The 27,754-nt window shown below is 48.0% G+C and overlaps 1 protein-coding gene across 1 annotated transcript; it reads right to left on the bottom strand.

The window, feature by feature from the left end:
* Window positions 1–4,156: 4,156 nt before the first annotated feature.
* Window positions 4,157–20,367, bottom strand: PGD (phosphogluconate dehydrogenase). The gene is made up of 13 exons (XM_057696080.1): window positions 20,248–20,367; window positions 19,595–19,670; window positions 18,696–18,875; window positions 15,413–15,478; window positions 14,643–14,761; window positions 12,989–13,058; window positions 10,533–10,667; window positions 8,893–9,082; window positions 5,980–6,110; window positions 5,588–5,721; window positions 5,040–5,139; window positions 4,759–4,881; window positions 4,157–4,671 (listed from the first exon to the last, which is right to left on the bottom strand). Exons 1-13 carry the CDS (start codon window positions 20,253–20,255, stop codon window positions 4,552–4,554), a joined length of 1,452 nt encoding a protein of 483 aa, XP_057552063.1. The 5' UTR covers window positions 20,256–20,367; the 3' UTR covers window positions 4,157–4,551.
* Window positions 20,368–27,754: the final 7,387 nt, after the last annotated feature.

The raw sequence follows: 27,754 nt of genomic DNA, 5'->3' as shown, positions 1-27,754 counted from the left end.
CTACTGAAGCCCACACACCTAGAGCCCGTGCTCTGCAACGAGAGAGGCCACCACAATGAGAAGCCTGCACACCACAATGAAGAGTAGCCCCCGCTCTCCGCAACTAGAGAAAGCCCGTGTGCAGCAACGAAGACCCAACACAGCCAATAAAATAAATAAATAAATTTATTTATTTAAAAAAAAAGAAAGAAAAAGCTGGAAAGATGCATGACAAATACCGTTAAGTTTCGAGCAGTGGGTTGAAGGGAAGGCAGATAAAGGCACTCAAATTTTTCACTTTATATGTAATTTCTATATTCTGCATTTTTAAACAGACTCCAGCCCTCGGGCCAGGGCTTGGGTTCAGAGCCCAGCCCCTGTCACAAGCTTTGTGACCCTGAGCAAGTCAGAACCCCTCCAAACCTCAGTTCCCTTACTTACACAGTGGGGATCATAGTACCAGCCTCACAGAGCCGTTGTGAGGTTTAAATTGCCTCACCTAAGTGCTGGAGAAACTAACATTTCCCAAGCAGTTTCTGGGCTTTGTACCTTGCAAGGTACACGTACAGAGCACCCTAACCCTTTAGAGTCTGAAGAGGAAGGTCCAGGGCCGACGTATTACAGTACAGAGAATGGAGGTACAGCTGAGCCTCGAACAACACGGGTTTGAACTGCACGGGTCCACTTGCACATGGATTTTTTTCAGTAGTAAACGCTACAGAATTACACGATCCGCGGTGGGTTGAATCTGCGGGCGAGGAGCCGCAGATTTGAAGGGCCGACTATCGGGTATACACGGATTTTCAACTGCACGGGTGTGGAGGGCGGACGGCGCTGCGCACCCCACCCACCTCGTGTTCAAGGGTCCCCTGTGGTTGGTTGGGGCCGTTTTCGCGGGAGGAAGGGCCGGCGTGCAGCCTGGCCGCTAGGTGGCAGCATTGCGCCGCGCCGGGAAAGGAGGCCCCGCGGCCCCGCAGGTCGCCTGGTTACCGCTCGCGGGCGCCCTGACCGGCTCCTGCTGTGCTCCAGGTGCCCTGCCCTTGGAGGCGGGTGCTGTTACCCCTGTTTTATGTATGAGGGGAGAGGGCCCCGGAGGTGGAAGAACTTTGCCGGAGGTTGACCTGCTAGGAAGTGGCAGAGCCCGGATTTGTTTATGAGTCCATGCTCTTACCGTCCTCTCGTGTCCCGCTGCCCGCACCATAAATAAGGCACGGACACTGCAGGTTTCCTGAGCCCTTTCCAGATGCATTGAGTAGGGTGCCATAAATGTTTAGTCGTTTATTTTTCCTGCATTTGCACTGTAAAATGCCAGTCCCAAACTCCCTCTCCTGAGCTCTTACATGTACTCTAGGAGCTCATGAGCCCAGGACTGTCACTCTCTCACCACCAAACAGACGGTTCTCAGCACAGTGCCTGGCACACAGTAGGTGGACAGTAAAGCCGCCAACGAGGAATGCATTGTACACACTGAGTGGTCGGATATGCTGATGACTAAGTGTATGGATTCTGGCCGCAGATTGCCGGGGCTCAAATTTCAATTCTGCAGGAGCTATGTGACCTTGAACAAGTTACTTCACATCTTTGGGCTTCATCTGTAAATTGGGGATAATGGTGGTACCTACCTCAGAGGCTGTTGTATTAAATGAGTAAACTTAAAACAGTGCCTGACACACTCTGGTAGCTATTATTATATTCTTATATATGCCATTTATACTATAGGAGACCCTCAGGAAAACCCCCAAATAGGGCCAGACGTCCCTATTTCTCCGTGTAACAAATTGTCCTTTTCAAGGGAAGCATATGTGGCTGATCATATTTGAAGAGGAAAAAAAAAATCTCCTGACCCACACGCTCCTTGAGAAGTTTGCCACTCCACTGTCAAGAGGTAAAGCCCAACACTCCTTCCCTTGAATTTAGGGGGCTCATGGCTCACCTGTAACTGATACAATGTGGCTGAAGTAATGCTGTGTGATATCACAGCTAGGTCTTAAAAGGCAAGGTGGGGACCTCCTTGGTAGCGCAGTGGTTAAGAATCCGCCTGCCAATGCACGGGACATGGGTTCAATCCCTGGTCCGGGAAGATCCCACCTGCTGTGGAGTAACTAAGCCCATGCATGCGCCTAGAGCCTGTGCTCCACAACATGAGAAGCCACAGCAATGAGAAGCCCGCGCACCGCAGAGAAGAGTAGCACCCGCTCACCGCAACTAGAGAAAGCCCACATGCAGCAACGAAGACTCAACACAGCCAATAAATTTATTTATTTAATTTCTTTTTTTTTTTCTTTTTTTTTTTAAAGGCAATGTTATCCAAACCCTAAGACTAACCCTAACCTTTTGGAGCCCTGAGCCGCCAAGTAAGAAGTCTGCCTAGGCTAAGGCCACATGGTGAGGCCACTGTGCACCTTTCAGCTGATAGCCTGAGCTGAGGTCCCAGCCAGCATCAACCGCCCAATGAATGAAGGAGACAGACACCTCCAAGTGATTCCAGCCATGGCATCACCCCCCAGCTTTCAAGTCTTCTTAGCTAAGGCCCCAGACACTGTGGAACAGAGACAAGCTGTCACCCCTGTACCCTTCCAAATTCCTGACCTTCAGAATTAAGAGAATAATAAAAATGGCAGCTATATCACACCACTGAGTTGGGGTGATTTGTTACTGGAACAGAACATCTATTACTAGACAGTGAACATGTCAGTGCTAACATACATCCTAAACTTCGTATATACATCCTGACAGTCTCTCTACCCCTCCTAAAATGATGGCTCCACATCTGCCTCAAGGAAGTGTTCACACCTGTAAATCCTCTGCCTAGAGCCTCTGCTCAGAGATCCTATTTGCTCCCTTGTCTGATCCATATGTCTTAAACTCTTTTGTGTCTCAAAGCAGAAAGCAAGCAGAAATAGGCCCGCAGTTTCTGCCAAGGGAAGCCCTTTGCTGGAATGGCCACCAGACCGTCCCTGTGGCAGTTAGGCTGGACAGGACCTGGCCAGGGGCAGAACCCGTCTGTGGCCACCTCCATCCATTTTTGGAATTGTTCGACAACCACCCACCTTCAGCAGGAGGTAGGTTAGTCAACCTTAAATAGTATTCACTGTGTGGCAGACACTCATTTTTCAAATAAGTCATGGGATATAAAATTCAAAAAGCATGAAATGGTACATGGTAAAAAAAAAATCTCCATCAAAGACCTAGGCAAAAGACCGTTATAATTCTTTAAGTGATAAAATTTTAAGCGTTTATTTTGCCCTTACTGTGCTAGAATGGCCTCACCTGGGTGCTTGTCAGAAATGCAAAATGTGGGGCCCCACCCCAGACCTGCTGACTCAGAATCTGCCTTTTTTCCCAAGCCCCCCCACCCCCACCCCCCCTGCCGGGTGGGGTGGCAGTGAAGGGGTTATGGTGGTGGTGTATTCATTTCGGATCTGTCTTAACCTACACACTTGAGCACACAGAGGACCCCCGCTAGGAACCTTTGAGGGCTGCTTTGCAAAGTGAACTCACCAGTGAGTGCTGAGAAGTAACATTTGGTTTCTAACTCTCAGAAATACCACTGCTTCAGGTACAGGCACACCCTGAAGTAATAATAATAATTACCACTTACATAGGTGCTTATTATGTATGAAGTGTTGGTCTGTGTTTTTTTTTTTTTTTTTTTTTTTGGGCACACGGGCTTAGTTGCTCCGCGGCATGTGGGATCTTCCTGGAGCTGGGATCGAACCCGTGACCTCTGCATTGGCAGGCGGATTCTTAACCACTGCGCCACCTAGGAAGCCCTGGTCTGTGTTTACTAGGTGAATCTTAAAAATAGCCGTAAGGAGGCAGGTACGATTATTATCCCCATTTTACACGAAAAAACTGAGGCCAGAAATATTAATTTGTCCAAAGTCATACAGCCAGTACACTCACTCCTTGATTACCTCCTCACCCTTCCCTCCAGAGTTAATCATTCCCTAACTTTGGTGTTTTTGATATTATTATTGGGGTCTTTTTTTTTAAAGAAGACAAAGAGGAGAATATTTAACAAGGCTAAATGAAGCAAGGAAACACATCAATTCCAATGTAATGAAACCGGCTGCACATCTTTCTGCCAATGAGGATATGGCTCAGAGTGGATGAGGTGAGAATATTTAAGAGTCTGGAGAAAAAGCGTAAATATGATTTTTTTTTTCTTTTTTCTTTTTACTTTTATTATAAAGAGAAAAGGGAATTCAGCTGCATGATACAAAGGTTCCAGTTTGATCAAGTTCCACAAAAGCCTTTCCCACCTATGCAAGAAGAGCTGCTGCCTCCCCACCCCACAGGGGACAGGCGGGCATCACCGCCTCGGGGAGCTGGCGCGTGAGGACAAGCACACACTCAATTCCTGCTCTGTCCCAAGAGGCGAGGGCAGAGGGCGGGATGGTTCTCACAGAGCTACTTCACAAATAAACTCAGGTTGACTCTTCAGGAGTCTCTTACAACATTTTATTTTAAAAGATCTGAGCAGAAAGTAGGGCAACAGGCCACGTGAGCAGTGCTGTGTGGCACACGGAATGTACTGGTCTGCGGAGTCTGGCGCGGAGCAGAGCCTGATCAGGCGTTGTATGAGGACGAGGACACGCTGCCACCGTGGCCTGTCCAGTTGGTGTGGATAAACTGTCCCGGCTTGGCCAAGAGTTCATAGGTATGCGCCCCGAAGTAATCGCGCTGAGCCTAGAAAACAAGACATAGGCTGGTCAGGACAGATACAGACACACGACCGCAGGTACCGCGCAGGTACCACCTACTCCAGAAGCTCACCTGGATTAGGTTGGCCGGCAGCATCTCGTGTCTGTATCCATCGTAGAAGGAAAGAGCAGTGGTGAAGCAGGGCATGGGAATGCCTGTCTGGACACCGGTACTGACTGCCCGCCGCCAGGAGTCCTGAGCAAGAAACACAAAGCCAAAGGCTGGCGATTAGCTCACAGAGAAGACCACAGATTTTCATGCATAAATGAAAAAGCAGACGCCCCCCCCCCCCCCCCCCCCGAGCAAAATCCACTGAGACAGAATTCCTGTGCCCCCAGCTTCGGCCTACACACCTGGCAGTCTTCCACAGCTGACTTAAAGAAGTCATCTAGCAGCAGGTTCTGAAGCCCTGGGTTTCGATCAAATGCATCTTTTATTTTTCCTAGGAATACACTGAAATAATCAAGAGAGAGAAGATCAATGAATCTTAGCGTAGCAGGCTGAATGCCTGGCAGAAAACAGGGGAAGTAAACTGGAAGCGGACAGATATCCTAGCGAGGTATGAAGGCACCTGTCCCCCCATCCCCCCCAGCCCGCCGTACACGCACGCGGTGAAAACAGGCAGCCCAGGTCCCCAGAGGAGAGGGCAGAGGGCAGGACGGTGCTCGTGGAGCTCCTCTACACAGGGCCGTGTGGACACTGGCGTCACGGTAAGGGACGTACAGGAAGAAAGTGAGACGTGGCCCCTAAAACTGCCTGGTCGCCAGCGAGACGACTCCCAGTCCCAGTTCCAGGGAGGCCATTCCCGCGAGTGCCCTCAGACCACGGTGTTCCCACGCGGCGGGCGGGGGGTGGGGGGTGGGGGGTTGGTGCCCCCCCATGGGTGGCCCCCCCCACTCACCTCCTGATGATGCAGCCCCCCCTCCACATCAGGGCGATGCCACCGTAGTTGAGGGTCCAGCCAAATTCAGTGGCTGCCTGTCTTAGCAGCATAAAGCCCTGAGCATAAGAGATGATCTTGGAAGCATAGAGGGCCTAAAGGAGGACACAAAGACTCATCAGAACTGCAGTTACCCCACAGCTGCCTCATCCCCGCCCCAGTGCAGATCCTGCTGCCTGATCCCCTCCTCCCCCCACCCCCAACGGTGCAGGTCCTAACAAGGTCCGTGGTACAGGAGAGGCGGCAGATCAGATCAAAGGGCAAGGCTGGACTGACCCCACGTCCGCCGGTGGCCTCAGGATGTTCTCCCACGACAGCCCCACCCCCACCACCCCTGTGGGGCCTGCACCCACCTTTCGGATGTCCTCCAGGAATGATTTCTTATCTCCTTCAAACGGGATCTTTTGAGGCCCCTTCAGCTTCTTGCTGGCTTGAATCCTCTCATCCTTCAGAGATGACAGGCACCGAGCAAAGACGGCTTCCCCTGCGTGTGGGGGTGGGGGGAGGTCCCATGTCACCAAGTTCACACACAGAAGCCGAGGAGGAGCACACAGGAGCCAGAGAAGTTGAGGGAAGACAGAGATAGGGCATGATTTCCAGTTTCACAAAGAGCCGGAAGTCTCAACCTTAGGCCGCAAAAGTTAACCTGGATCAGGAAGAACTTTCATAAAAAGCTCTAAACAGTTAATTTGAAAATTAAAACTCCACGTCGGACTTCCCTGGTGGCACAGTGGTTAAGAATTCACCTGCCAACGGGTTTGATCCCTGGTCCGGGAAAATCCCACATGATGCGAAGCAACTAAGCCCGTGTGTCACAACTACTGACCCTGCATGCCACAACTACTGAGCCCACGTGCCTCGAGCCCATGCTCCGCAACAAGAGAAGCCACCGCACTGAGAAGCCTGCGCACCACAACAAAGAGTAGCCCTCGCTCCCCGCAACTAGAGAAAACCTGCACACAGCAACAAAGACCCAACACAGTCAAAAATAGAATAAATAATAAATAAATCTTAATTTAAAAAAAGAGCCATTCACAAAAAAGAAAGAAAGAAAAAAGAAAATTAAAACTCCAAGTCAACCTTCCAACATAAATACAGGTTATTCAACCACAAAGATCACCATGAAATTCAAAGTGGGAATTTTAAGAGGAAAAAACAAAGAGGCAAAACCACTATTATTCAGAATTACTCAGTGTTGGTCCACCAGTAAAATTTCAGTTTCAATTGGGAGGACTTTAATTTTTAAATGCTCACCAAAGACTCGATTTATTTTCTTTTGAAGCACTAATATCCATAACTTTGAAACAATTAGTACACTGAGAAGTAACACAGACTTCACCCTTCAAAACACTCCTTTTTCTAATTCTTACAGTTTAGTTTCCAGTATGTCCGTAATCAGCATTACAGTTTCACAATTTTACTTCATTAATATAAAAAAATTTCAATATAGTATTCTATTTTATTTTTATTTTTATTCTATTTTATCTTTTTGTCACACCACATGTGGGATCTTAGTTCCTCAACCAGGGTTCAAACCCTCGCGCCTGCAGGGCAAGCACAGAGTCTTAACCACTGCACTGCCAGGGAAGGCCCTCAATATAGTATTTTAATATTAAGACATTCAGAAAAAAAAAAAAAAAAAAGACATTCAGTATCTTAAAAATTATCACTTATAGACACTTGCCCAATTGACAATTTATATAATTAGAATTAACCACTTTTCCCCCCAAGAGACAAAATGAAGTAAAACCTTTGGGAACTAACAGAGGACTTTATTTTCAAGGAAAGGATTCTGGACATCAACTTGAGAGCAGGCATCTCCCTGTCCTTGTCGGGCTCCCTGGGCTCCTGCAGTGCACACACGATGACTTAGCATTCCTGGGCGGAAGCTTTTTAAGACAAAGGCACAAGAAGGCAAGTGTGGCGTAACCCTGGGGGTTACCTAAAGATTAGCTGAAGTCTCACTTCCCTGTTAGTTCAGCAAACAAGGATGGCGCCCAGCCAGGGAGGAAGCCTGCCTGCCGTCTACTGGAAGGAGGGCACAGAGTCTAACACAAGAGAGGAGGACTCTGAGGCTGTAATACTCTCATAACTGAATCAGTGATGAATAGTGCTCCCAGTTACTGTCCCCGTGGTCCCCCACCCAGGGTAGCACTCAGATTAGCTACAAAGGAGTCAGCTTCCTCCTCTGTAGAGCTAGACTAAGCCTCCCTCTTCCTGTGCCTGCAGCCACCCAGTTCACTGTGAACAGACTGAGGCATCATTAACCAGGAAACCCAAGGAGGGAGGAGACTAGGGAGGGAGGCAACCTAAATCTGGAAGAGCCAACAGGAAGACTTGCTTTACTACTACAGAGGGATCATTCTGCCAGGAGCAAAGGTCAGCCTTCATCAGATGGGCCAGGAGCCTCTCTTCATTCTCCTTTTCCAATCTTGCCCAAATGTATCTATTTCGTTCTTACAGAACCATCGGGTGGTTCTGTTAATCCCCTCATTATTTTTGTTTTATTTCTGCTTCTTATTATTTCCTTCTCTCGCATCTTTTTGAGTTTGATGCTTAGCTCATTAAGACAAGATAAAAACACGGATGGGAAGGATGTACACCAACTTCAGAACAGTAGTTTTCTTCTAAAGATAGAGGGGAAGGAACTTAGGAAAAGAGTATTAAAGGACTGGAAATGCATAGGTAATATTTTATTTCTCAAATATCTAAGGAAAAAAACCTCAGCAAAACTAATAAATGTTGAGTACCTAAGCTTTTATTATTCTGTGAACTTTCGTATGAAAAATTCCACTACAGTTACCTTCCCCATTAAAAAGAATCTTACGTCACTGACTATAATTAAATCACTAACGTTAAAATGATCCCAGGGAATTCCCTGTCAGTCCAGTGGTTAGGACTTGGTGCTTCCACTGCTGGGGCCCCAGGTTCGATCCCTACCTGGGGAACTAAGATCCCACAAGCCGAGCAGTGTAGCTAAAAGAAAAAAAAAGATTCCAAAAGTCAAACTGCCTAAGACAGACTGTAACTTGTGAATTTATCTCAAAGCTGACATGACTGACAGGAAGATTATAAAGAAGCGAGTCAAAAGCAGCTTCAGCCTCTCTCGCACTGTAAACTTATTCAGGTGCAGAAAGAGCAGACCGCACGCGGCAAGTCGGCTAGGGTTGAACAGATTCTCTGAAAGATCTGGTAACTTAGTTGCCAGAAAGACGTCAGGATCAAAACAGTGAGACAAAAGGGTTCAATCCAAAGCTGAACGTTACCGATGAGGGTGACGGGGACGCCGTACTCCAGGGCCGAGATGGCAGTCCACTTCCCGGTGCCCTTCTGCCCCGCGCTGTCCCTGATCTTCGGCAGCAGGTGTTTGCCATCAGTATCTCGGAACTTGAGAATACCGGCTGTGATTTCAATCAGGAAGGAGTCCAGCTCTGTCTTATTCCACTCCTCAAAGGCCTGTGTGCAGGACGTGACAGAAAACAATGTGAGAGAACCTAGGATTGTCCCCCAGGTGCGCCCTTAACCGACTCATCCCTTTTCTCTGTAAATACTGACCGAGGCCCCCAGTTTCCTCAACACCTGAGGCTCACAGGCTCCTGTCCCGGACGCCCGAACACATCTCCCCCAAGCTGAGTTTTCTGCTGACCACGAGTCAGCTGCGTCTGATTTCAACCTGTTCGTGCTGACCTGGTCACCAGGCCTGTGCTCTCCTGAGAGCCAGGTGCTCCCTTGGCTCACCCGAGCCTCCGAACAGTCGCCTTCCTTGATCGCCCGGTCTAGAGCTGCCTCTTCCACCCGTTTACTCTTCTTTATAATAGTGATCATGAACTAGTTTTATATATTCAGTTATTATTGTCTGTCTTCCCAAAGCAGGGGCTTTGTTTTCTCCACTAATACATCCCCAACACAGAACACTGCCTGGCATATCGTACAGCTCTCACATTACATAAACCAATTAAATATGAACACAAAAAGAAAAGCAGTGTTTCTATGAAAACTAAGTCAAATTGTTTTGGAAAGAATGATAAAGACAAGTTAGTGAAACAAAATAAGTGGTGATGACACAAATTTAAAAATTACGAGGAAAAAAAATGTAAAAAATCTGGAAGGACTCTGCACTGTGTGCCTTGCAAGTAAGTGTCTTTAAATCATGTTCCGCTCGAAATAACTAAAACTACAAATTCTGGGTGATAAAAAAGTTGACTGGAATGCTACTCAGCAGAGCCAGACTTAAATGGCCCTGGCTCTGCATGAAATGATGGGTGAATGAACGTATCTCCCTGTATTTTCAATTGAAATAAATGTTTGCCTAGTTAATGATGCTGTAGTATTTAGAGAAAAGGGTACTAATGTCTGCAGTTTACTTTGAAGCCTATTTTTTAAAAAAGATAAAACTGACAGAGGCATGGACAGATATTCCATAAAGTAAGCACAGTAAAATGTTAACAGGAGAATCCAGGTAGTGTGTATGTAAGTGATCACAGTCAAGTTCTTTCAGTTTTGTTGTACGTTTGAACATTTTCATCAAATGTTGGGGGAAATGCTTGTTTCCCAACCTAGACTAACTTTTTTGAATAGCTGTCCAACAGCCAGTCCAACCGTGGTCAGAAAAGCGAGCTTCTGCTGCACCTCCCACATGGGGCCACTAGAGGATCAGATGAGACCATGTGGTTCAGTGACGCAGGCCTGACGCACAGTCAGGGTCCCGGAGTGGGGGGATGATTACCACCACGAGTCTCGGGAACGTCTGGCTTAGTGACTGGCTGTCAGATTTTACACTCCTATCACTGAGAGCTTCCCTTAAATTAGGCTGAGTCCATCCAGGCCACGAGACTGATCAAGGGGAAAAGAATGAGGAAGGACTCATGGTCACCTGAGCAGCGCTGCCCCCGGGCCCGGGACTCACCTTGGCCATCTCCTCGTGCTCCATGCCCAGGACGTCTTTCATCAGGTGGTAGGCCTCGCAGATGAGCTGCATGTCTCCATACTCTATCCCATTGTGCACCATCTTCACAAAGTGTCCTGCCCCCTCGTCCCCGACCTGTTAGAGCCGCAAGCACCAAGAGCCTTCAGGGAACCAGAAACACACCAGAGAAGCCCACACCCAGTTCTTCGGCCAGGCTCTCTCCTCATACAAAAAATAACAAATACAAAGAAATATTTATAGTATTTTCAAAAGAAGAATCACCACATAACAGCCCAACAAAAGCCTCAATCCAGCCTGATGTAATTGTAAAACTAACTCCAAATTCATTCCTTTCAAGGTTTTTCAAAATCCCCCAAATCACTATAAGTACCCATAGGCCTTTAGCCTGCATTTTCCATTCTTCCTCATTGTCATTAAAAATAACTCCCCACTCCCCAGCGCCCACCCACAAGTAAAAGCAGTCTTCTTTTTCCTGAAGTTACTTCTTTTCTAGCAACCACAAGTGAAGAGAAGCTGGCTAATTAAACCACTTGTACTTTAAACAATACATAAATGAACCGTAGTTGTAACGGCCACCGAGAGGTAAAACAACCTCAGATGCAAGGTCTGGCCCTCAACCTCGTAAGCCCAGAAATGTGTTCTTGCCAGGGTCCCACAGCTGACAAGGTGCTAATTTATAATAAAGGTGGCAAGATGTATAAAATCAGAACACTAGCCTGTGCATTTATGATGAGAAGTTTAACTGTGTGTCTTAATGGCAACAAGGGTTAGCCAATCAGCACATTCTGTCCCTATGGACAAGCTGCTTGGGAAGCCAGGTTATCTGAAAGCTGGCTGGGGGACAAGCAGTCACAACAAGAAGAGTGATGGGGCACCAGGCTCTGCAGGCAGACGCTCCTGTCTCCATGGTAATATACCTGCCGGTGGACCAGAGCTTGGTGGCCTGAGCAGCGTCCCTGCTGGCAGCACTACTGGGGAGGACGCTGTCACACTGTCACCCTGACACAGAGACGTCCTCCGTCCATGTTTCCGTTGCTGACCCACCCCCCTCTGATTTTGACACTTTTCTTGGCCTTGAAGTAACATGGCCAATAACACCTTGCTTCACCCCTTCCTTCCTGTAACTTCAGAACTGAACTGAGGGGTGCCTGTTTTTAGTATCTATGCCAGTTTGTTTCTTTTCAATAACCTAAGAGTAAGGCTTGGGGCTATGGGAAGCCAGCTGGAGTTGATCAGGATACACAGGCAAGTACTGTTATTTTCTCATGATTATGTCCTAAATTTATCTAAAAAGAAATTATTGTCACTGTACTTTTTTTTTTTTTTAACTGTAGCAATTTACTGTCAAGGAACAAAAGCTCCCTTCCCAATCCTTCCTGCTAGTGAGAAAATTACTCAATCCTCTAAATCACAGCACCAGCCTCACTCGACACCCAGCAGGTTCTGACTGAACTCAGTGACCTGGTTGAAATGTAAGGGGCAGTTCGGTCCCAGTCACTGTCCCCCGTGTGCCCGAGTCCTTGTTTCACCTCTACCTTTTATCTCATATGAAACAAAGCGAACATCATAAAAATGGCACATAGAGTAAAACTCAAGGGGATCAGGAGCCAAAGCGATCCTGGAGATCATCCAGCCCAACCCCCACACTTGACAGATGAGAAAACTGAAGCCCATAGAAGTGACTTTCCTAATGCCACAAAGTCAATGTCACACAGTCAGTGCAGAGCCAGAACGACAGCTCGGGTCTCCCCAGCCTAGCGTTTCTTTTCACCCATGGGATGGACTGAGGCTGTAACAAGGGTTATAAAATGTATTTTACTAGCAGCACAAGATATAGGAAGGGGAAGAATTAGCCTCGGCCTCCTTCAGGGTCAGTGAGGGCGCAAACCTGCAGCTTACTCTGTTCTAGCACAGAGTACCTCCCCCCGGGAGCAAACCCCACTTCTGATGTTGACATTTTTTTTTTCCTCCCCCACCCCCTGACATTCTTTTCTTTTCTTTCTTGTTTTTTGGCCACGCCATGCCATGCAGCTTGCGGGATCTTAGCTCCCTGACCAGGGGCTGAAACCAGGCCACGGCAGTGAGAGCGCCGCGTGCTAACAGCCGGACCACCAGGGAACTCCCTTGACGTTCTTTCTTTAGCCATGAAGTAACATGGCTAAAAAAAATTCTTACTTCACCTCATCCTTCTCATTCTTTTTTTAAGGAATCCAGATTTTAGATGAATTGAAGGGACCACTTTTAACATCACCCTCCCGTTAATCTAGGAGGACACGTACAACTGACGCATTTGGGGCATCCACTGCGCCAGCGACTTAAAGACTGAGGCGCTTACGTCACAGAGCAAACCGCGGGGACCACTGATCCCTGCTCAGCATCCTCGCCCTGTCTACACCCATGGCGCCAACTGGCTCAAGGGGGTGCCCAGAACGTACCCAGTCACAGCAGGGTTCTCCCGTCCCCACTTTCGCAGCGATGCCTTGGAAGATGGCCTTGATGTGGGGCCTGCAGGAAGGAAGCGTGTGGGTTAGCTGCCAAGAAGGGCTGAGATCTCCATTAGATTCTCAAGGACTCCCCCACCCACCCAACCTGTTCCTTTCTAATGGGGAGTGAAAGTGCCCACAAAAAAGCAATGAATAAGCTAAGTCCTCGAAGTAAACCAGTCAGAGGCTGTGGACTATCTGATCTAAGACAGGAGACAGGCTGGGCAGGCGGTCAGCAAGCTGTGAAGCTGTCAGAAGAAGCTGTGATGCCAAGCCGTCCTGCAGAGACCCCTTCCGTTAGTGTGGACGTATGTCATCAAGTGCAGCAGGGCTGCGGACAGACGGAACCGTGCAGCGACTCCAAGAGCTGCCGTGCCTTGTCGCCCAGAGAAAAAGCAGCTGTTCTTTGCTCCTTCCACGCCTCCCCCGGGAGGACACGGCAGCTCCTCACGCTGTTTCCTACTGTTTTCCTCACTTCTGACCAGCACAGCCTTCTTCACAAAAGGGTTTTGGTAAAAACACAAAACCTGACAGGGCTGCAAAGCGACGCTCAGGGTGAGGGGGCTCAGGTGGCCACACCGTAAGCTTTTAGAGCTTCCCTGAATTTTGACGGATCGTGCCATTTCTGCTTCCAACAGGTCAGGATGAGAAACATGTATTAATGAGAACTGAAGCACCTCTAAGTATCAAACATCTTCCTGTGTACTGTCTGCATTTCTAACAGACCACTGCGCGGCACCCCAAGATACACATTTTTAAGCTTCTGAGAAGCAGGAAGGCCTCTACTTCTAGACTTTAACAAACTGAAGAGGCTCCCCAGACTTTATCATGAGGGCGGTAATTAAAGACTAACCTTCCCAATAAACGCCTCACCTTCGGGGATCAGGTCTGATCACTCCTTACTTTAATGCCTAATGTTAAGTCTAGAATACCTGGAAGCCACACTCACTCAGAGAAGCACGTTACCTTTCCACGTCTCCCTCACAAGGATCCTTCCTTTTCTATTTCTTTCTCTTCTGCTCCATCTCTCTATCGTCCTCTATCTGGCTTTCTCTTTTCCTGCAGACTCAGCAGCGGTGTTGCCCTCAGCCTAAGTCATGTATAATTAATCACTTACATCTTTTCATTTTAACCCTCCACCCCACTCGCCACCCCAACCCAGTGTCTTATACAGCCCTCCTGCTACATCATCACCAAAGCACCTCCCTCTGCAGCCAGCCCGTCCTCTCACACACAGCACCATGGGCAGTGTAGAATCGCTTTTTCCCCAGTCAGATAAAATTTGCCAGCTCGTGCCCAGGGACGAAGGAGGCCCTGTCTGATGTTGCCGTTACTCACAGCGATTAAATACACCACACATGAGTTGAAGAGCAGACCTGACCCCTACTTAGAACTTCCATTATTGGCACTAGAGGAAATAACAGAAGGAAAAAGGAAAAGAGGAACAGGCACATATGTTCTGTCAAAGCAACACAATGTATGGACACGAGAAACATCCCCAGCATCTCCCATCTTCAACACTCAGAGCACACAGGAGGTCAGGGGGCGGAACGGCTCACGCGACCTCAAGGTTCGGGCTCCCTCTGCGAACGCCTTCGGTACTCACCAGGCCTCTTTGTTCCCTCCCGGCATAAGTGATGGGCCATACCGGGCCCCGTCCTCTCCGCCGCTAACTCCGCTCCCCACAAACAAGATTCCCTTGGCCTTGAGGTCTCGACACCGTCTCTATGTGACAGAAAAAGAATTTTGTCATGCTTCCCTAAATCAGTCTCTCCCACTGAACGAGAGGACATATGAGACAGGTACACAGATTCCCATTCTTGACTTAAATGACCCAAGGATTCACGAACAACCTAGTCATTCAAGAAGTTTAAGCCCCTCAGTTTGGGAGTTAAAAAAAAAAAATCAATGGAAGTTTAAGACAGCTACCCTGTCCCCAAAGGGAAATATTAAAGCCAGACACACATTCTCATTTCACAAGAGAAGACCTTGTACAGTAGGACTCAAGGAAGAGTCAGTTTAACACAAGCATGACGTGCGACTATCTGGCACTTAGATCGTACGGGGACTTCTCCCAGCACACGAGACCACAGGCGCAGCGGCGCTCACCCACGGGCGCCCCCATGTATCACGGAGCGGCGCGGGAGGAGGGGAAGAGTGAGCACACACGCCCAGCCTGCCGTGTCTAAGCAGCCGTCATTCTTCTGAGTTACACGTGTGGCCGATGAGACCCTCATCCGTCAGGTACGTCTTGATGGCCAATCCCCAAAGAGTCAGCACCACAGAAAGACGTCTACTCTTCCGTCACATGCGCAGTGCCGGTACTTCTCCCTAGATGCTCTCAGAACCTGGAGGATTTACACTGACGACACTTACCGTGGTGTCCCTGTATTCAGAATTTCCTCCATCGATGATGATGTCACCAGTGTCCAACAAGGGAACCTGTAACCAGGCACCAGCATTAAGGCGGGCCAAAGAAGTGAAAGACAGAAATGAACACACCGTGGGGAATTCCCTGGTGGCGCCGTGGTTAAGCATCCGCCTGCCAATGAGGGGACATGGGTTCGAGCCCTGGTTTGGGAAGATCCCACATGCCAAGGAGCGACTAAGCCCATGCGCCACAACTACTGAGCCCACATGCCTAGACCCCATGCACCACAACTACTGAGCCTGCGCTCTAGAGCTCGAAAGCCACAACTACTGAAGCCTGTGCGTCTAGAGCCCGTGCTCCACAACTAGAGAAGCCACTGCAATGAGAAACCCGCGCGCCGCGACGAAGAGTAGCCCCTGCTCGCCGCAACTAGAGAAAGCCTGCACACAGCAACGAAGACCCATCGCAGCCCATAAATAAATGAATAAATAAGTTTTAAAAATAAAAAGAAACATGAACATACCTTGACCAATTAAATCAAAAAAGAATTTATCCCAAATAAACCAAGTCTGAGAGTATATATATATTATTTAATCTTCAACAATCCTCTCGGGGCTTGAGCTAGACCCTGTTTAAAAGCTTAGGGCTAGCAAACCCACTCAGAACTCTCCACAACTGAAATAATTCTTTTTAACCAAGATTTTTACAACAAACAAAAGCTACTTGTAAAATTTTGTATTTCCAACGTGTACCACCTGCCTGATTTATATTCCCAGGTTGGATGAGCTCTAAAAGATCTATAAAATCTCTTCTTAGAACAGAGTAGGGGGTCCAGTAAATATCAAATGGTTTGGTGTATGAGTAAATAACTTGATCTGTTCGGAGATGGCAGGAAGAGACCAGGCCTCGAACAAGAGTACCTTCCCACGGCACACCAATCAGGCTGGCTTTTTTTTTTTTAACTTATTTATTTATTTATTGGCTGCTTTGGGTCTTGCCGCACACGTGCTTTCTCTAGTTGTGGCGAGCAGGGGCTACTCTTCGTTGCAGTTTGCTGGCTTCTCATTGCAGTGGCTTCTCTTGTTGCGGAGCATGAGCTCTAGGTGCGCGGGCTTCAGTAGTTGTGGCACGTGGGCTCAGTAGTTGTGGCACGGGGGCTCTAGAGCACAGGCTTAGTAGCTGTGGCACGTGGGCTTAGTCGCTCTGTGGCATGTGGGATCTTCCCGGACCGCTCCACGGCATGTGGGATCTTCCCGGACCAGGGACTGAACCCATGTCCCCTGCATTGGCAGGTGGATTCTTAACCACTGCGGTCTCTACTTAGGCCCAAAAAGTAACCAGTAACCTCTCCCAGCCATCAGAACCCGACCCCTGCCTGACCACACCCCTCACTCCCTTTGCTTTGGTCTCTAAGTTCTTGTGGCCCTCGTCCACGTATCTATCTCCTACTCATCTGGCTTTATTTTTTTAATTTTTTTTAAACATCCATTCATTTCTTTGGCTGCACCGGGTCTTAGTTGTGGCCTTCAGGTTCTTCACTGCAGTGTGCAGGATCTTTAGTTGTGGCATGTGAGATCTTTAGTTGCGGCATGCAAAGTCTTAGTTGCGGCATGTGGGATCTAGTTCCCTGACCAGGGATCAAACCCAGGCCCCCTGCATTGGGAGCACAGAGTCTTCACCACTGCGCCACCAGGGAAGTCCCCACTATTGCCTTATTTTTCTTGTTTTACCCTATGTGTTTTTATGCAGTAAAGAATACAGAACAGTTTTATATGTTCCCTGGACCACCAGGGAAGTCCCAGGCTGGCTTTATGATTCAGTATTCAATGTCTCCCCACAAGGCTCCAGGTAACATCACTTAACACTGTCCTGTGCTGAAGAGGACTCTTACTATTTGTCAGTCCATCCTGTCTGTGGCTAATCCTGGGCAGCTTGGCATCATACTACACAAAAAGCCTGGTGTGTCCTTTATCACAACGTTCTTCCTTTCTAGGTCATCTCTTTTTTTTAACAGTAGCATACTGGTTACAAATTCCTCTCCCTGGAGAAGCAACCTCACTGGTAACACTACTCCTCTGGAAAGTAAATGTTCAGCCCTTTGCTTTGTTTACTGTTACAATACTTCTCACAACAAAACGCTTCTTCCAAATGGCTTATGCCTTGGTTGTTTCAGAGCTGATACTATACACCTGTTTTTGAGTATCTGAAATAAATTATTACCACTGGTCCTCCTTCATCCATCTCTATTTTTTTTCCTGAGGGAAAGGCACCCCAAGGCTGCAGGGAGGGCACTGGCAATGAGGTGGTCCCCATTTATTCATGGTGAGAGACATCCTCCCGTTAATACAGTGTGATCTTTTCCCAGAGGAATGTTGAGGAAAGGGGCCCTAGACGCGTCCCCCCAAAAAGCTTATAGCAACAGTGCTTTGACCAGAAGCTGCCGGGCTCGCTCCCTGGGGAAAAGGCAGCCGTCCCCTCCGCCCCTCCTCTCCCACAGCCACCCCAGCGGGGAAGTGGCCACCAGGCCTCTGGGGAGAACAAGTCAGGGAGAGGACAGACAGCAGTGACCACAAACAAAGGGGTCCACTCTTCCCTGGCCCTGGGGTGGTGGAAAGCCTAACTGAGGGGTCAGACTACGAGGTGTCCGAGAACCAAGACCAACACCTCTGTGACGCAAACGCGCCCTCAGCTGATGACTGGGGACCAGAGCTGCACCGAGGCAGCCACGAGCCGCAGCCCGGCCAGCACCACCCACGCGCCCACTTTTTTCTTCCAAAAGAGATATATTTGCTAGGATTCCCTAAGGGGATCTCTTGTCATTTATATTAAGTTATACAACAATTTGAGAAGTTTTGCTTTATAGGAATACTGTGAATCATGAAATCTAGTTCTAAATTTGGACGCTAAGGTTTATTACTGAATAGCGATAAACATTCATCACGCACAATCACAACTGTAAGTTTTTTTGCACCTCAAAGAGAGAGCTCGCTGAGATGACCACTGTTTCTATTCTGGTTGATGATGAATTCTTATGGACTTGGCTCTTGGTGCCTTCAGAATTTTATACACAAAGAATTATTACCATCCAAGGATATGTTATTACTTAACTGGTGCTGATCAGATTAACCAACACTGACACATTTCAGCAACATTTTGTCAGAACTCAGATCATATCCAGAAACTGAAAGGGGACTAAATCTCTTAAGCAAAAAGAAATGAAATAGCTAAAGGAAGGGAATGAGAGACGTTCTGTCACATGAGTAGCAGCAGGGAGAGAGCTGGCCTCACCAGTTTTTCAATGAAATCATCGACAGCCTGGCCAGCCTTCACAAGCAGGATGATACGCCGGGGCTTCTTCAACTTGGAGACCATCTCCTCCAAGGAGTGAGCACCAACCACCTTGGTGCCCTTTGCCTCCTTGGCCAAGAAATCATCAACTTTGGAGACTGTCCTATTAAAAGCACAGACCTGGAAGGACAAAAGGCTTGATTAGGAGATCTGGGACACAGAGAGATCTTGGTCCTTCAGACTGAGGACCAAGTGACCACAGAATTTCTATGCAGCCCAAGGTTTTGGAAGGCAGGACCTTGATTCTACCTTTTCCCCACCCAAATGCTGACTGATCACCATGAAGTTAATTTTAATAGGATGAAAAGACAAACAACTGAATATAGACAAAGGTCAACTGCCTGAAACATATGGGGCTAGACAGAGTCTGTCGCTGTTTGGTTAGGACTCAAATCTGGAAACCAGCTAGTTCCAAACTGGTTTTATCTTTTGTCACTGATAATCCTTGTATCTAAGCCAGTTTAGTATTCACACCCGAACTTTTCACCAGATCCCTTAGGCAATAAAGTAAGAAATCTACACTCCCAGAGGGATTTCTCCTCTTTAGGACACTCAGAGGTTTATTCAAGGCTGCAGACCTTACAGAACCTGCAGATTCATTTAGCAGGACCCTTCTTCCTTGGAGAACTGTGGTGCTGGCCCTCCCACACCCACATGAAAAGGGCTGCTTCTCTCTCTTGTAAAGATGTCACAAGCAGCAACAGAGCACGTATAAAGAGAACCATATAAAGATCCCATGTATAAAGCTTACGTGGGATTTTCAAATCAGGACGGTCACCAGCACTCAGGCTAAGGCACCAAGGACCCCGAAGGGAAGAGTGTGCCCCTTCCCGACTTACCACAAAGCCGTGGTCGTTCATGTTCAAAATTAAGTTCTGGCCCATGACAGCCAGTCCAATCAGGGCAATATCAGCTCTGAAAGACGGGAAAAGGAAGAAAGGAAACTGTGTCAGTTGCACTGAATTTATTACAACTCAGGGACGCAGAGTTTTCTAGCTTTTGCTAGAAAATAACTCGTCTTAACTCTCCTCGAACCCCCTCCTCCCTTCTGCACTTTAGACCCCGGGCTTGCAGCCTTCCATGAAGCTCGAGGCAGGCCACCCCCCTCTGCCGCTTCACGGGTCCCCAAGTTCCCCTGGACCAACTACACATGCGCTCAGCAGGGGGACCACGGCACCGAGCCTCCCCTGCGCTCCAGCCGAGCTGCTGACCGCTCGCGCCGGGCCTCCCGTCTCCCACCGCCCGCCGGGCCGTCCAGGGGCCCCGGCTTCCCGCGGCCACGCCTGTCCCCTCCCCGCCCGCCCTTCCCGGGAGCCGGATCCGCCTGCGCCGCCGCGAGGGGCAGAGAGGCTGGGTCCGAGGAAAGGCGAGGCCGCGGGGCCGCTCGGGGTCCGGCGCGTCCCTGGCGGTGCCGGGCTGCGGGGACGGGGGCGGCCCTGGCCCGCGCGGCGGCCCTCGGGAGTTCTGCGGCCGCCCGCGGGCCGTCACTCACTGGGCCATGGCGGCGGCGGCGGCGGCGGAGCGGGCTGGAGCGCGGAGAGCCGGACGGCAGGCGGCGCGCGGCACGGACGACCGGGGCTGAGTCCCGCTCGGGCTCGCCTCCCGAGGCCCCAGCCGCGGCGTTCCGGCGCCGGCCAATCGGGGGAAGGGGCGGAGCCGTGAAGCCACGCCATTGGTCCGCCCCAGCGCCTGTTACACCTCCTGAGGCGAATGGGCCCGCTCACTCCTAGGGCTGGCTCAGGAGAGCGCCGAGCACATCGATGACATCTCCCCGGAGCGCGCGGGGCCGCGGCGTGGGCGGGGGGCCGCGGGGACAGGCGGAGGCGGCGAGTGCCGGCCCGGCGCAAAGGACGCGTAGAGCCCGGGCTCTGCTCCTCGCGGCTTGGTGCGGAAAGATGGTGGCTCACGTCGGGCCGCGCTTTCCGGCGTAGCGGGCACTTGGACGCCTGTTGTCCGAGTGTCCATCCCTCCTTCTTCCCATTGCTGCGGTGCGCGCTGGGGTTGATGCGTGAATTGCCCCCACCCCCGGGCAGGGTCCGAGGTGTACTCCTGTCTGTGCGCACGTGTGATGGGTGCCAGGAAATGCTGCTCCTCCCCACGCCCCTGTGTGGGAGGCCTTTTCGCAGGTGAACAGATAGGCGCAGTGAGAGCAGGCGGGGAACGTCCTCGCTGGGGTGCGATGGGGCCCGGCTTGGAAGTCGTGTCGCTGAACCCCTTCCCGTACAGCTGAGGAACGAGAGGCGACGTGGTGGTGAACAGGGCATTAAATACACAGCTTCCACGTGCACGGTCCCGGGTGCACGAGGCATCTTAACTCTCAGCACTGAGCCCTGCCGCCTCCAGTGCGGGTGCTTGTGAACGAGGCTTAGCTCCTCTAGGACGGTTCAGAGTTTTTGTTTTCTGCGAATGCTTTGTCATCTAACAGTGCCTTGCACATAGTAAGTGCTCAGCAGATATCTAATTACTAGAGTCAGTAGCTAGTTAACGGCTGGTTAGTGGCCCCGTTGTGACCGATTCAAGGCCAAGGCTATTTCCCTAGCATCAGTTGCACAGGTTACTTTGTAACATAGGTTTTAACAGATACTGTTGTAACTTCCCTGTTAGCAAGTGCCGCACTATAGCCGGTTTTTTCTGTTTTTTGTATGTGTTAATTAAATCACAGTAACATTTTTTTTTAATGCAATAGTGGAATCTTATTCTGATCTTATATTAGGGTTTCTCCACTAGAGGCATTCTTTATATCAGTCTGTGCTTTTCCTTGAGTTGCTTCCAGTTTTGCAGCAGCCAGGCTTTACACTCCTGAGGGTACAATTTTTCTTTTCCTTTTCACTCTCCCACTGCCTGGCCCGACATTCAGACATTCACAGACTGTGGTTGACTCACCCCGTACAGTGTCCAGGTGGGGCCAAGCTTAGCACAGAGCTTCCTCCTGAGGGCAAGAGAGGTCCCTGCCCCGTGGGTTCCTTCATTTCTTCTTGCTTCTACTGGGTGCAGAAATGTATAGCTGTCAGCAAGGGCCCAGCTGCCCTCAGCACTTCCCTGAATGGGAAAGTGAGTATGGAGATGTGAACTGATAAGTCAGTCAAACCAGAGACCTCGAGCTGACTGCCACGGCTATCCCCGCACTGAGACTGGGCCTTAATCCCAGCTCTACCAAAACAGGTGACTGGGTAGCTTTGGAGGAACCAGGGTGGGCAGGAATCTTGGAGCCCAGTGCCACCAAACTCCAGCGTGCAAGAAGCTTGTTAAATGTGAATTCTGATACCTCAGGTCTGGGATAAGCCAGGAAATGTGCATTTTCCCAGGACCCCCAGGTGATTCTGAGTGCTGGTGGAAACATTTCTCAAAGGGTGGTCAGGACCTCTGGAAGCCCTGGAGACCCTTTGCGGGGAAAGTGGAGACAAAGCTATTTCCATGGTACCAGCAAGACATCAGTTGCCTTCTTCATTCTCATTCCCTTACAAGTGTATAGTGGAGTGTTCCAGGGACAACATCACGTGTGATAGGGAACAGATTAAATGCAGAAGCAGATATGAGAATCCAGCTGTCTTGAGCTATAGGACTTTAGAGAGATTTACAAAACTGTCAAACAATACCACTCATTTCACAGCATTTCCCTTTGTTTTGGGAAACTGTTATTCCAAAGTTTCTGTTTTAATTTTTTAAGTGGGAAATATTAATAGACATAACTCACATAAAAAATAGCTCTTTGGGTCAGTAATTTTTAAGAGTGTAAAGGGGTCCTAACATCAACAGATTTGAGAACCACTGATCTAGCCCAACTCATATTTTAGGGACAAGGAAATTGGGGCTCAGAAAGCCAAGACTTGCTGAGTCACATAGTGACAGACACTAAAACTACCTCGTGGGGTAGACTGGATGCTCTCCAAGCCCCTCTCAATAAAGCCTGGGACTGGGAGGCAGCCTCAGTGGTCTGACAGCATGTTGTCCCAGTAGTCAGATCAGATGGCTTCTCAAGTAATCTGGAATGTCTTCCTTGGAAGTTGCTTGCTGCAAAAGCAATGGGTTTTTTTGTCACACTGGGCTTAGCTGGCTCTGGTTCCATTTCTTTCTAGCTGTGCAGCTGGGGCAAGTTATCAAATCTCAGTTTCCTCATGTGTGAAACAGGAATGACAAAACTCTCACAGGGTAGCTCTAGGGTTAAATGAAGCCAGTGGGACTTGTGTCTGGTACGTAGTACCCATGTATTAGTTTCTACCTTTTCATGAAACAGACTCAGAAAGGAGAGATATAAACCATAGTGGAAAATAGGACTGCCCCAACATTTCTCCCAGCTTCCTTATGGGGAGAGAGAGGGAGAAGAACAGGTTTGCAGCTTCTTGCCACGCTCCTGAGTGGCTCCCGTAGATCAGGCTCAGCTGGTGAGAACATGGTCTATTACTTGCATTGTTTGCTGAAGAAAAAATTCCCACTTGACAGTGATACTCCCACCATGCGCTTCACAATATCTATCGTCCTGATCCAAACACAGCATCCCAGGAGTCTTCTCCTCTGCCCCGTAGTCATGGCTTCTGTTCCACACCCTTGTAGGGGGCACCAGCACATCCTATGAAAAGTGCTTTTTTCTCCCCAGAGGATCCCAATACAATGTCTGGGAACATGCGCTCGGTCTAAGGTTGGTTCACAGGGCTGACCAATGTGACCGACTTAACCAGGGTGCTAAACAGCCCTTTCTCTGCTAGATCTCCAGCCCAGGTGGTACATTTTACTTTCAAATTCAAGCACCACAGTCTTTTTTTGCACAATACATAACAGTGTGAGACAAGGACTCACCTCTGTCCTCTTCCCTTAGGCTACTTTCCAGACACTCAATTACTTTCTGGTGCCACAGCAGGGCCTGGGTGGCTGTTTTGCCTGCTCTTGTCCTTGCTACCTCCTGCTGCCTTGCAGGCCCGGCTCACAGGTTCCTCTCTTTTCCCAGGACGACTTGGACACTTCCCCCATGTGCCCACAGCACAGGGCTTTGTTGCTGCCTGCTTTCGTTTCCATCTCCCTCACTGTGCCATCAATCTGAGAGGACAGGGACCATGTCTATCTCGTTCCTAAGTGTATTTCTGTCACCTTCCTTGCCCTGAATGTTAACGAATGGCCACTAACTGTTGCTGTCTGATGACAGTTTTGTAAAAGGGGCACCAGTCAAGCCAGTTGGTCTGGGACAGTCCTTGTTAACACCTGTCTTCTTGCATAGTTTTAATAGCAATCCTTTTTTGTTGTTGTAATATTATTATTATTATTATTATAAAATTATTATTATTATTTATTTTGGCTGTGCCAGGTCTTAGTTGCAGCACAGGGGCGCTTTAGTTGCAGCATACAGGATCTCGTTCCCAGACCAGGGATGGAACCCGGGCCCCCTGCATTGGGAGCTCGGAGTCTTACCCACTGGATCACCAGGGAAGCCCCTTAACTGCAATCCTTTTTGCTCTCAAAATTGTTCTGGCTTGAATGATAAATTATACTGGCATCCTACTTTATTTTTTTTTAAATTAGTTTATTTATTTATTGGCTGCATTGGGTCTTCACTGCTATGCACGGGCTTTCTCCAGTTGTGGCAAGCAGGGGCTACTCTTCATTGTGGTACATGGCCTTCTCATTGCAGGGGCTTCTCTTGTTGCAGAGCATGGGCTCTAGGTGCGTGGGCTTCAGTAGTTGTGGCTCAGGCTCAATAGTTGTGGCTCATGGACTTAGTTGCTCTGCAGCATGTGGGATCCGAATCCGGGGCAGGGATCGAACCCATGTCCCCTGCATTGGCAGGCAGATTCTTCCCCACTGTGCCACCAGGGAAGCCCTATGTGCCTGGCTTCTTTCACTTAGCATGTTTTGAGGCTTATCCCTATCATTGTATTTATGAGTAGCACATTCCTTTTTGTTGCTGAGTCATATTTTACTGTGCATAATTTGTTTATCCTTTTATGTTAGCTATTTGGATTGTTCTAGGTTGGCCATTAAAGAATAAATAATTGAACATTCATGCACAAATCACTGTGTGGGCATATGTTTTCATTTCTCTGTAGATACTTGGGAGTGAAATTGCTGGGTTACATGCTAATATGTTTGACTTTTTAAGAATTGCTAAACTGGGACTTCCCTGGTGGCGCAGTGGTTAAGAATCTGCCTGCCAGTGCAGGGGACATGGGTTCAATCCCTGGGCCAGGAAGATCCCACATGCCTCGGAGCAACTAAGCCCGTGCACCACAACTGCTAAAGCCCGAGCGCCTAGAGCCTATGCTCTGCAACAAAAGAAGCCACTGCAATGAGAAGTCTGTGCAGTGCAATATAGAGTAGCCCCAGCTCACCACAACTAGAGAAAGCCCACACGCAGCAACGAAAACCCAATGCAGCCAGTAAATAAATTTTTTTAAGAAAAGAACTGCTAAACTATTTTTGAAGTGGCTACACCATTTCCCACAAGCAGTGTACGAGGGTTCTAGTTTTTCCACATCCTCGCCAACATCTGATACTCTTTGTAGAGGCTATACTCCCTATAGCCATCCTAGTAGTATCTCATTGTGATTTTAACAAGGTCAAACACATTTTCAAGTGCTTATTAGCTATTCACACATCTTCTTTGGTGAGACCTCCATTCAAATCTTTTGCTTGGTCCACTTAAAATAAATATTAGAACAGACTTGTATTTACAGAAAAGTTGCTCAGTTCAGAAAGTTCCCTTATAGCCATCACCTAGTTTCCCGTTGTTAACGTCTTGACACTATCATGGTACATTTGTCATAACCAAGAAACCAGCATTGGTGTAATACTATTACCTGAACTCCAGACTTTTATTAGAAGTACAACTTTTCTACTCATGCACTTCTGTTCTGCTTCCATCCAGAACATTATGTCATCATGTCTCTTTAGTTTCCTCTGATCTATGACAATTTCTGGTCTTTTTTATGACCTTAATGATTCTTAATTCTAGGTCCTTTGCCATTTCCATATACCTTTTAGAGTCAGTTTGTTAATTTCTACACAAAGTGCCCCTAGGATTTTATAGGGAGGGCACTGAATCTATAGACTATTTGGGGGAGAACTGCCATCTCCATTGATTTAGATCCTTTGCTTCAGCAATGTTTTGTAGTCTGGTGTACAGGCTTTGCACTTCTTTTGTTACATGTATTCCAAATGCAACTTTTGTCTTACTGTGGATAGAATTTTCCTGATTTCATTTTCAGATTGTTCATTATTGGTACACAGAAACACAGCTAATATTTGTATGGTGATCTTCTGTTTGGAGATTTTGTTATCTGCAATCATGTCATCTATGAATAAATACAATTTTACTTCCTCCTTTCCAATCTGAATAATTTTTATTTTCTTTACCTACTGTAGTGGCTACAATCACAAGTACTATGTTGAAGTGGTGTGAGGAGACATACTTGCCTTGTTCCCCATCTTAGGGGGAAAGCATTCAGTTTTTCACTATTAAGTATGTTTTAGTTTTTTCTTAGATGTCTTTCATAAGGTTGAGAAATTTCTCTTCTACTCCTAATTTGTTGAAAGTTTTAATCATGAATTTTCAGTTGTGTATTTCTCCTTTCTGTAAGTTTTCGTCTCATGTATTTTAACCCTAAGTTCTGTGTTTGCTTCTGATGCTAGATCCATATACACTTATAATGGTTATAACCTCCTGATGTATTGACCCCTTTATTATGAAACGTTCCTCTTTGTTTCTTTTTTTAAAAAATAAAATTTATTTATTTGTTTATTTATTTATTTATTTATTTATTTATGGCTGTGTTGGGTCTTCTTTGCTGTGAGTGGGCTTTCTCTAGTTGCAGTGAGCGGGGGCTACTCTTTGTTGTGGTGCACGGGCTTCTCATTGTGGAACACAGGCTCCAGGCACACAGGCTTCAGTAGTTGTGGCATGAGGGTTCAATAGTTGTGGCTCGCAGGCTCTAGAGAGCAGGCTCAGTAGTTGTGGTGCATGGGCTTAGTTGCTCTGCGGCATGTAGGATCTTCCCACACCAGGGATCAAACCCATGTCCCTTGCATTGACAGGCGGATTCTCAACCACTGCGCATCCACGGAAGTCCCTCCTCTTTGTTTCTAATATTTCTTGCCTTAAAGTCCGTTTTGTCAGGTGTTAACATAGCCATTATAGCTCTCTTATGATTACTGTTTATGTGGTAAGTTTCTCAAACCTTTTACTTTCAAACTATTTGTATCTTTGAATCTAAAGGGTCTCTTGTAGAGAACATATAGTTGGGTCTTGCTTTTTAAAATCCAGTTTGACAATCTCTGCATTTTGATTGGGATGTTTAGACTATTCACCTGTAATGTACACTGTCGATATGGTTGGGTATACGGATGCCATTTTGCTATGTTTTCTGTCTCATGTCTTCCTTGTTCCTCTGTTCTCTTTTTACTGCTCTGTTGTGTTAATTTGTATTTGTGTGTACTGTCTTAATCCCTAGGTTGATTTTTTAACTATACCTTGAGTTATTTCTTTGTGGTTGTCAACAGATTACAATATGCATCTTTTTTTTTTTTATAAATTTATTTATTTATTTTATTGGCTGCGTTGGGTCTTCGTTGCTGCACACGGGCTTTCTCTAGTTGCAGTGAGTGGGGCTACTCTTCCTCGTGGTTCGCGGGCTTCTCATTGCGGTGGCCTCTCTTGTTGCAGAGCATGGGCTCCAGGTGCGTGGGCTTCAGTAGTTGCGGCACATGGGCTCAATAATTATGGCTCACGGGCTCTATAGCACAGGCTCAATAGTTGTGGCGCACAGGCTTAGCTGCTCCACGGCATGTGGTATCTTCCTGGGGCAGGGATCGAACCCGTGTGCCCTGCATTGGCAGGCGGATTCTTACCCACTGCGCCACCTAGGAAGTCCTACAATATGCATCTTTAATTTAGTACTAGGTACCTCAGCTTAATATTGAAAATTTCTGGTAAACATAGAAACTTTACTACAATATAGCTCCATTTTCTCACTGTCCCCTTTTGCTATTACTGTCATGTATTTTTATCAATATAT

The sequence above is a fragment of the Hippopotamus amphibius genome, chromosome 1 (assembly GCF_030028045.1).
Source record: "Hippopotamus amphibius kiboko isolate mHipAmp2 chromosome 1, mHipAmp2.hap2, whole genome shotgun sequence".
NCBI classification, from domain to species: Eukaryota; Metazoa; Chordata; class Mammalia; order Artiodactyla; family Hippopotamidae; genus Hippopotamus; species Hippopotamus amphibius.
Note: the sequence above shows the minus strand (reverse complement) of the source record. Positions and strands in the feature narration are given on the sequence as shown.

What these genes read in the sequence shown, in the direction of transcription:
- PGD (XM_057696080.1), bottom strand. An exon ending in CTGAATACAGGGACACCACG is followed by an intron (nt 14,762 to 15,412) that starts GTAAGTGTCGTC and finishes TCTGTCACATAG; the next exon opens with AGACGGTGTCGAGACCTCAA. An exon ending in GAGAACCCTGCTGTGACTGG is followed by an intron (nt 10,668 to 12,988) that starts GTACGTTCTGGG and finishes CGGCTCTAACAG; the next exon opens with GTCGGGGACGAGGGGGCAGG.